Here is a 10,479-nt window from a genome sequence, read left to right as displayed (position 1 = left end):
GCAATCGCAAAGAGCAGGACAAGGGTGCATGAGATAAGCTCCAGTTCCTAGGATTTTAAGTCCTCATTTTCTGAGGCTACATGACCTACATGATCCAGACTTTGCAAGGAGCAAACTGAGTTACAGAGGCAGAACGAGCAGGAGTTTATGTAAAATTTTAACTTTTCCTCTTCACTAACACATTTGTTGCTGCTGCTGCTAAGTCGCTTCAGTCGTGTAAAACTACTTATTTGTCTTTCTCTACTAGAACGTAAACTTTTCAAGGACAATGGTCTTTGTTTTGCTCTCTGATAGCTCCTAAAAGTGTCTGGCACATATTCAAATTGTTTAATGAATGACACACTGTATGGGACACCTTAGGATGCAGTCAAGAACAAAGCTCTTTCCTTGATGCCAATTATCCCATTGAAGTGCCAGCTGCGACCTTTGCACCGCTCTATGGCTCCATCTGGTGGCAGTGTCTCTCTCCTCCCAGGGCGGTCGCAAGTTTACTCGGAACTACTTAGCTCGAGTTTCACTGAGTCCGCATCGGACTAAAATCAAAGAGCACAAACTCAGAGCAGGAAGTTGTAGCTCTGAGAAGCATCATCAGTAGCCAGTAGGCAGAAGCACCTCGTTCACGTGGTGCAGGTTCAGCCTATGGTGCTCCTAAAGTTCTCCAACTCGCTCCCTTCCGCTCCTCGCTCCTTCTCTCTCGACAAGATGGCCACACCGGCAGTACCGGCGAGCGCGCTTCCCGCCACCCCATCCGAAGCCCCAGCTGCGGCCTCATCTCCGGCCTCGGCCCCAGCCCCAGCCTCAGCCTCGGCCCCGGCTCCATCGCCGGCTCCGGCTCCGGCTCCATCGCCGGCTCCCGCGTCATCCTCAGACCCGGCAGCAGCAGCGGCTACGACCGCGGCTCCGGGCCAGACCCCGGCCTCAGTGCCAGCCCCAGCGCAGACCCCCGCACAGTCTCTGTCCGGCCCTGCTCTCCCGGGCCCCTTCCCCGGCGGCCGCGTGGTCCGGCTGCACCCGGTCATTTTGGCCTCCATCGTGGACAGCTACGAGCGGCGCAACGAGGGAGCTGCCCGAGTTATCGGGACCCTGCTGGGTGAGTGGTCAGGGGACATTGACGCTCTCCTCTACTTCCCGCCTCCTTTTATCTTGTCCCCTCTCTTCTCACTCCCTGGTAGTTATTTGTTGAATAAGTATCGTGTGCCAAGTGACTCACATTTTGTTTTTAATCTTCGCAGTAGCAGTTCACGTCGTGTTATTAGTCCCAATCGACGAAAAATGTGTTCACACCCTTACTGGGACGTCAAAAACCTTTTGACTCCCTAAACCCAGTGACCGAGTTTTTCCCCCTTACCTACTACTGGTCTTTATTTTCCGAGTGTTAACCGAGAAGTTTTTTTCTAACTAGTTGGCAGTGGAGTGGGGACATCTGTGGAAAGATATCCCTCTCAGCAAGTAAACCAGTTTGGCAGGAACTCATTTGAATTTCAGTATTCTGCTTTCTTACACGTCTAAGCCTGATCCGCCTTTCCTCGCTCTAATACTAGTCACCAGTGAAATGTAGACCCCCGTTCCCCGAGGGTAGACTCTGATTCTTCGTTTGGACACAAACAATTAATACAATACAAATCTATTCTTTGTATTAACGATCACATGGAGAAATAACGTTTTTCCCTGCCATGTTCCAAATTTGAGGAATGGGTGTTTTATGTTAGAGTAAAACTGAGAAGCCCTAAAAAGGGATTTCTGACGATGTATTCTTTTCTCTGGGGACTTCTGGTCCCATCAAATTAATTTTCACTCATCTTGATCACAGATACGGGGCACTTTTGTGACTCCACTTTAGTCCCATTTATTATTTCTCTTTCTTAACCCTTGAACTTGTAATAGTTTCCATTGTAGAAGACAGTTGGTGTATTGAGAGGAGGACAGTAGTTGTAGCCAGACTTCTGCAAACGTTGGGGAAGTCTGTTTCCTTCAGGGACTTGCTGAAGACGTCTAACTGTGCTGACACAGACTAGGTATGAAGCAGCTGTTGGTTGCTGTCGTCCACCACATCAGGCACACTCCTGACACGCACATTCTCTTATCTTTGAGAGTGTAGCATTTTACAGAAACGTCAGTTGATCCATTATCTTACAAACATTGCCATAGCTATCTCAAACCAAGCCTTTGTATGCTCTTTTCTTGTTCTCCCTTACTTTTTCCTTTAAGTTCCACTCATTTTCCAGGTTCCCAGGAAAAGTTTTCACTCTGTCCTTCATCCCATACCCCCACCCTCACCTCTACTCATAATCTCCCAAAGTGTGAAAGTGTTAGTCGCTCAGTCCTGTCGGACTCTTTGCGACCCCATGGACTATATGGTAAGAAACAATTCTCAATTCTCCACCCTAGGTTTGTATTCAGTTCAGTTCAGCCGTGTCCGACTCTTTGCAACCCCATGAATTGCACCAGGCCTCCCTGTCCGTCACCAACTCCCGGAGTTCACTCCGTCTCGTGTCCATCGAGTCGGTGATGACATCCAGCCATCTCATCCTCTGTCGTCCCCTTCTCCTCCTGCCCCCAATCCCTCCCAGCATCAGGGTCTTTTCCAATGAGTCAACTCTTCTCATGAGGTGGCCAAAGTATTGGAGTTTCAGCTTTAGCATCAGTCCTTCCAATGAACACCCAGGACTGATCTCCTTTAGAATGGACTGGTTGGATCTCCTTGCAGTCCAAGGGACTCTCAAGAATCTTCTCCAACACCACAGTTCAAACGCATCAATTCTTCGGTGCTCAGCCTTCTTCACAGTCCAACTCTCACCTCCATACATGACCACTGGAAAAACCATAGCCTTGACTAGACGGACCTTTGTTGGCAAAGTAATGTCTCTACTTTTTAATATGCTCTCTAGGTTGGTCATAACTTTCCTTCAAAGGAGTAAGTGTCTTTTAATTTCATGGCTACAATCACCATCTGCAGTGATTTTGGACCCCCAAAAAATAAAGTCTGACACTGTTTCCACTGTTGCCCCATCCATTTCCCATGAAGTGATGAGACCAGATGCTATAATCTTCGTTTTCTGAATATTAAGCTTTAAGCCAACTTTTTCACTCTCCACATTCACTTTCATCAAGAGGCTTTTGAGTTCCTCTTCACTTTCTGCCGTAAGGGTGGTGTCATCTGCATATCTGAGGTTATTGATATTTCTCCCAGCAATCTTGATTCCAGCTTGTGCTTCTTCCAGCCCAGCGTTTCTCATGATGTACTCTGCATATAAGTTAAATAAGCAGGGTGACAATATACAGCCTTGACGAACTCCTTTTCCTATTTGGAACCAGTCTGTTGTTCCATGTCCAGTTCTAACTGTTCCTTCCTGACCTGCATGTAGGCTTCTCAAGAGGCAGGTCAGGTGGTCTGGTATTCCCATCTCTTTCAGAATTTTCCACAGTTTATTGTGATCCACACAGTCAAAGGCTTTGGCATAGTCAATAAAGCAGAAATAGTGAAATATTACAGTGAAATATTACAGAAATAGCAGAAATATTACAGTGACCCGAGTTAGACCAACTGTAATCTAGATTTTCAGCTCCTCTTCCAGAATGGAATCATGGTACAATGCTAGATGTTACAGAGGCAATGCTTACTGAAGAGTGAGGCACAGATTCTGCTTGCTAAGAGCTTAGAAATTTTAAGTTAGAAAGCAATTCATGAGACATATTCCATTTGGTTAAATTAAATCACTAGTACCTTTTATGTGCCATAAAACTATTAGATACTTACAATTCAAAAGCTGATAAAACGAATGCTACTCTTAACCTTAGATTCAAGATGAAGATATACTCTTGTATGCAAGTAACTGGAGTATAATGTGATAAATGCTCTAATAGAAGGATGCCATAATGGCATGCAAATATAGAAGACTTGACTATTTCAGAAGTTCAGGAGTGGTCAAGTCTGTTGACAAGAGGTCAGATAAGATAAAGAGTATGTATGCATACTACTAAATATAAAATAAACAACAAGGACTTCCTGTATAGCGTAGGGAACTATACTTAGTATTAATGGAAAAGAATCTGAAAAAGAATATGTGTGTATATATAGGTATAACTGAATCACTTTTCTGTACACTTGTAACATTGCAAATCAACTGTACTTCAATTAAAAAGAAAAAGTATCATTGGGTTTGGGGATATAGTTTCAGCCAAGAGGGCAGAAACCACAGTGAAGTGGGGATTAAACAGACACTGATGGGTCAGGAGCAACATTGTAGTCTGTTGGAGAAGAAAGCACTGGAAGCCTAGCAGGAGGGGCTAGTAGGTTAAGGTAAGGAGCAGTCAAGGGACTGGGAGTCTTAGTGAGGTCAAGAAACAATGTAGCAGGAATAAAAATATCAGAATTAGGAAAATAAAAGTTTGTGGTGTGATGTTTAGTGTTCATAGGGAGAACTTTCTGGATGATGGTAGGGTTAAGGCTATGACTGGGACCATATGGCTGCAGGGAGGTACAGGGGAAGCTCCCTAAAAGTGTGCTCTGAGGATGGGCTACTACATGAATGGTCTACATAGACACAGGTAGAATCCTCCAGGCAGCTCTGCAGGTGAAATTATATTAAGAAAGTCCAGAGGCTGAAAGATGAAGATCTTAGAGTGAAGATCTGGAGCAGGACGGGTAGCAGGAAGTGAGGCAAAAGGAGGCCCTGGGAAGGAAGAATAGACCCTGTTAAAGAAGAGAGTTGGCGATAACTCTGGAGTTTCATTTCTCTGGAAAATCCAGCTTCCATTGGTGCACATGGCTGAAACTTAGTAGCTTATGAGCCCAGTTTGGATTTTTGTTGTTGTTCCTTGACTTTGAGGAGACCTCTTGAAAGCATTTGGGGCAGTTGGAAGCCCAAGGTTTTATAACACTTGGACTATTCTCTCTCACAGGAACCGTTGACAAGCACTCAGTGGAAGTCACCAATTGCTTTTCAGTGCCACACAATGAGTCAGAAGATGAGGTGAGTGGGGATTTGAGGCCCCCATACAGTCTGACTATTCATTTGCCAGGCTCTCTGTGAGGCCCTCCCTACACCAAGTGTGCCATGCTCATAATTAGAACTGCAGTTCAAAGAGCTTCGTTCCATTTGGACATACTTGCCGGGCCTCTCCTCTTTGTTGGGAGTAGCCTCTTGTCCTATTCACCCATTTTGCTGTGGACTTGTGGCTTCTTAGCCTTCTTTTCTGCCCTTCTTCTTAGGTGGCTGTTGACATGGAATTTGCTAAGAACATGTATGAGTTGCACAAGAAAGTCTCTCCAAACGAGCTCATCCTGGGCTGGTGAGTTGGGCCGGGGGTGGAACGTCTCAGTGGTTGATTGCCAGCGCCTTTTGCCACCTGACTAGGTATCGTACTTCCTCTTTTGGAGACAGGGTATTGAATGTGTATTATCTCAAGGGGCTAGGAATTCTGTGTGTTTTGCTGGCAGTTCTGATCCTGTGAGGCCAAGAATACTCATTTTGAGCTGCAGCTTCTGAGCAAGCCGTTTTTGCCTCACTGGTAACTTAGTTTTTCATGAGCTTTTAAGTCAGCCTTGTTTTAATTGATTTAATAAAATTATCAGTGTGCTTTTTTTTTTTTTTTTTTTTTTTCTCAATGTTGTCCCTGGGGGTATAACTACTGCAAGGATGTCAGGTACCCAGAGACACCCATGCCACCATCCTGTTCCATATTGATGTCACATGTAGACATGAGTCCACAGCTCTTCCATTTTCCAGGTACGCTACAGGCCATGACATCACGGAGCACTCAGTGCTGATCCATGAGTACTATAGCCGAGAAGCCCCCAACCCCATTCACCTCACAGTGGACACCAGCCTCCAGAACGGCCGCATGAGCATCAAGGCCTACGTCAGGTGACTGGGGGCTTGGGCCACAAGGGCATGAAGGCTCCTTCATTCCTGCTAAGCCTGGGTGACACCCGCCTCCACCCCATGCTGGTGTCATCCTGCAGTGTGCAACTTGCTGCCTCCTAAGGAAGCCCCTGCCTCACTCTCTGCAGTTATCACTGGAGAGGCTTTACTCAGAAAGAAACTGTCTCTGAAGTTACCACACTCTGACCTTTGCCTGCCCAGACTTTTGCTCATTGCTCATAGCCAGTTTCCAAGGGCAGCCCTTTAGGTATTTGAGCAAGCTTGTTTTTCCTGTCCTCTTTTCCAGAAGTTAACTCATACACAGCTCCTACCGCCGATCCTCACATGGCGTGCTGGCCAGGATTCTTCTCCATGTTCATTGATTTTCTGAATTGCCCTTAAGTTTGTCATTATCCCTAAAACTGTGCATGGAACACAGGGCAGTACAGATTAAAGAATGGCTGTTCTTACCTTACACATGTCTATTAATCCTGGATATAGTACAGTTTGAATGATAGTAACATTGCTCTGTTAGCACATTGAGCTTGCAAGCAACTGCAATGCTGAGTGATGGGGGATGTTGGGAAAGGCTATAGTGGCATGCCGGAAAAGCGGCGGCTGTAGGAGTTGAAAGGATTATATTTTCTCCTTGGAACGACGCCCTTTGTTAGTGAGTCTCTTATGACACTTAACTTTGTGCTGTTTCTGTGTCTGACGCTGAAGTGACCGGTTAACCATTATGCAGCGGGACAGAGGTGGGGCGTGTCAGTTCTTACAGGCCATTTATTGTACCGTAAACTCTATCTGTTGCCTGATTTCTTAGCCTTTCCCAATATTTCAGACTCCTGCATATCCAATGAAAGTGCATCGTTGACTAAGTAAAGGCAGTCACCTTTACTGAGATGAATTATTGCACCCAGTCTAATCTTGATGGACCAGAATAGATTGTTGTTTTCAGTGCTGATGAGTGCTCTTTGGTCCCAGAAGAGACCTGTCCTGTCGCTTCTTTCTGTGGGGAAGGATGTCTAGGCACCCCGTTCCACAGGGATATTCAGTGACCTGTCCTCTTCACTGAGATTTCAGTGCAGTAAACCTCTGTAAAGGGTCCAGGCCTCGTCCAAATGCTGAGTCCATTCTCTCAGGCCAAGAGTTTGGTGTGTGGAAAGAGCTAAGAGAAGAAAGTGGCTTGTTCTCTTTAGACCTCTGGGCTTCATCTGGTCCAATCTTCTCATCTCAGAACCTTGGAAGCCATACTCTTGATATGACTGCTTTCCCAGCCAGGACCAAAAATGGAAACCGTCCCCCAAAGCCATCTGTTAACCTTGACTTCTGTCTCCGCAGCACTTTAATGGGTGTTCCTGGGAGGACCATGGGGGTGATGTTCACCCCTCTGACGGTGAAATACACATACTACGACACTGAACGCATTGGAGGTAAGTGACCTCCACATTTCTAGGTCCTGGACATTTTTCAAGGGAGGAGATTTCTATATAACAAGGATGGAGGACCTTGGGTGGGTTAAGAGCAACCATTGTTCTAAGGTTTGTATAGGACTCAAGGAATTATTTGAGAAGTTGTTAGAAGTGGGAAATCATCAGCCCCAGAGGCTACACGGCCATTCATATAAGACCAAAACCAGTGATTAGCATCCTGGGTGCAGGGGTTGAACTCTCTCAGAAGGAAGAAAAGCTTGTAAGGGCAGAGTTGGGGGAGTTTGGGGAAGCGGAGTCCAGAAGGAGGTAGTTAGAGCTCGCTTTTCTGATGGGATGTCTGAATTCTCTGTCTCTTGCACCCTGCCCGCTCCCACAGTTGACCTGATCATGAAGACCTGTTTCAGCCCCAACCGCGTGATCGGCCTCTCCAGTGACTTGCAGCAAGTGGGTGGGGCTTCCGCTCGCATCCAGGATGCCCTCAGCACAGTGTTACAGTATGCGGAGGACGTGCTGGTGAGGACGGGAGGAGGAGGGCGTGGGTCTCCGCTGTGAGGCGGCAGGTGCTGCACTGGCAAAGCCGCAGCCTCAGAGGCAAGAATTAACCGTGCCGCATTGACTCTTTCGTTGCTCAGTCTGGGAAGGTGTCAGCCGACAATACCGTGGGCCGCTTCTTGATGAGTCTGGTTAACCAAGTACCCAAAATAGTTCCTGAGGACTTTGAGACCATGCTCAACAGCAATATCAACGTGAGTGCCGTCCCTGGGCTTCTGGGAGCCTGCACCTCAGCACGTACACGTGTGAAAGGGCTGGGGGAGGTGGCCTGGAGAGGACAGAAGAGGCAGGGCAGCACCTTTGGCCCCCTTGCAGTCCAGGCTGTGAGGAAGAAAGCACAGGTGCTCAGAGATTCTCCTCCTGCCTTTTCTTTGCTTCCCATGGCTCGGGTGAATCAGAGATGAGAAGGTGTTCTCAGGCATTTCCTTTTTGTCTTCCTCCTACTCTCAGTCAGCCTCTCCCAGCTTTCATTTGCCCAGGACTGCCTTACCCTCAGTGGCCATCATTACAGCTGGCCAACCTTTCTGCTTCCTCTCTACCCAGCCCCACACTCATCCTGGATTCCTTCTCTTCTAGGACCTGTTGATGGTGACATATCTGGCCAACCTCACACAGTCACAGATTGCCCTCAATGAGAAGCTTGTGAACCTTTGAAGGGGCCGCGGGCAGCCCTCCTGCCACGCTGGGCCCCAGCCAAGCCCGGGACCCAGAATGGAATGAAGGAGAAATGGTGTCTTTGTGGTCTGAGTCACACTGAGTCAATCAACTGCTTGTGACTCTAAATAAACATAGAGTACCTTTCGTAAGTGAATTCCATCTAATGTGAGTTTCCCTCTGGGTGGAAGGGAAAAGGCAGTTCTGGAGCTCACCCAAGAACTAGGAAGTGAGTACTTTGGTGGAAGCTGGTCGTGTGTGTGTGGCCTGAATCCAGGGCTGGATTTTTTTCTTGTGCCACTGTCTGCCTCATAGTTTAGTGGCCCAGTGAAATAACTGCTCTCATAAAGCAAAAATACAATATAACAGGAACATAAGGGCTGACCAGAGTCTGTCAGAGTCTATGTAAGACATGATATCTGAGCTGATGTTTTTTTCTTAAAACCAGGAAATTCGGAAAAGGTGACTGGGACAAAGGAAGTACATGGAAAATTGTTTAACCTGTTTAGAATCTAAGAAGGCAGGAGCCAGACCAGAAGGGCCCACAACCTGTGGAGTTTGGATTTTTATCCTGGAAGTTGTGGGAAGGCCTTGGATAATTAGATTTGGATTTCAGGAAGATTCCTGGGTACTGGTGTAGAGGAAGGAGGGAAAGGGAGAAAAACAGAAGGCAGAGAGCTAGGCAGAGGGTCACTGTGATTGTCCAGAGATGACGAGAGCCCAGGTTCAGGCTGGGCCTTGGGGATGGTGACAGAGACTTGGGTTCAGGAGGCAGACCCAAGGAGGACCTGGAGTCTGGTTGACACTTGGATGGTGAGAGATGGGAGCAGTCTGGGATGTTGCCTGGTTTCTGATAAAGGTGATAGAAGGCCTGGTGATATATGAAAACCCTGGCTACTCGAGAGTGGTGGAAGCTGAGGATGCAGAGGTAGGATTACAGGGTAGTTTACCAAATGGTGAAGTCTTAAATGCAAATATATGTGACTTATTTTGTAAACTGGGGCCACACCAGATGTTTTGAGAAAAGGCTGAAGAATTCAAGTTACGTGTTGGCTCATGTAATACTTATCAAATGCTAACCAGTGCACTAAGCAAGAGGTCCTGGTGCCTGCTTAGAACCTGCAGGGGGGGACAAAGAGACTGTCACTTTGGGAATCATGAGATGTTACAGGTCACGGAAGACTTCAGTTAGGAAATGAAATCTAAACGGGACTTGAAGAATGAAAAAGAGGCCGATTGAAAAAGAAGAGAGGAAAATAGGGCATTCTAGACAAAAAACACTATGTGCAAAGGCTTGGAGGAAGACTGTCACCGAACGTTGGTCCGTTGTTGCCCACCCTGGCCACAGAATTTTAAAGACAAGAACACTCCCCTGTGCCTACAGGGATGCTTGATTTTTTTATCCCCGGGCTTTGCCTATATGTGCACAAGTTTGTTTTTTCTATGAAGTGTGTTTTCACACATTCTCTTTGTATGTGGTTGTGCCTTTGTTGAAAACACTGCAGTATCTGGGTGTGACATCGTGTGTTACTTGAGTCCTGTGATACCACACTTGCCTGATTTTCTCCCAACACCCTTAACAAACTGGTCCTTCCTCCTCTGACACCCCCCTATCCCATCCCACCCCCAACAAGTTCCATTCCCCAGGGTTCCATCTTGGGCCCTCTGCCTGGAAGAGCTGAGAGAAGCTTGGGGCTGATTACTCTCTCTGTGTTAATGATGCCTAGGCTCCAGCTCTGGGTGAAATTCAGAACTAGTTTCCTGATTCCAGAAATACCATCTCTCTCACCTGGATGTCTCAGAAGCATCTTAAATTCAGCATGTTTCATATCCAGTTGACTGTCGCTTCCTCCCCAACAAATCACTTCCTCGGGAAATAACACAACCATGTACGCAGTTGTCAAAGCCCAGAAACCTTGGGTGAATCCTTAATTCCCCTACCCACCATCATGCCTCAAACAGTTCATCACAACTCA

The 10,479-nt window shown here is 46.9% G+C and overlaps 1 protein-coding gene across 1 annotated transcript; it reads left to right on the top strand.

Moving 5' to 3' along the window:
• The first annotated feature begins 621 nt into the window (after positions 1–621).
• On the top strand, positions 622–8,660 carry EIF3F (eukaryotic translation initiation factor 3 subunit F). Its single transcript, XM_040258445.1, has 8 exons — positions 622–1,090; positions 4,903–4,973; positions 5,213–5,292; positions 5,730–5,867; positions 7,206–7,297; positions 7,674–7,810; positions 7,930–8,043; positions 8,426–8,660. Exons 1-8 carry the CDS (start codon positions 640–642, stop codon positions 8,501–8,503), a joined length of 1,161 nt encoding a protein of 386 aa, XP_040114379.1. The 5' UTR covers positions 622–639; the 3' UTR covers positions 8,504–8,660.
• The last annotated feature ends 1,819 nt before the right edge of the window (positions 8,661–10,479 follow it).

The sequence above is a fragment of the Oryx dammah genome, unplaced genomic scaffold (genome assembly GCF_014754425.2).
Source record: "Oryx dammah isolate SB20612 unplaced genomic scaffold, SCBI_Odam_1.1 HiC_scaffold_17, whole genome shotgun sequence".
Lineage (NCBI taxonomy): Eukaryota > Metazoa > Chordata > Mammalia > Artiodactyla > Bovidae > Oryx > Oryx dammah.
The sequence above is the reverse complement of the archived record's forward strand: the minus strand, read 5'-3'. Positions and strand labels throughout refer to the sequence as shown.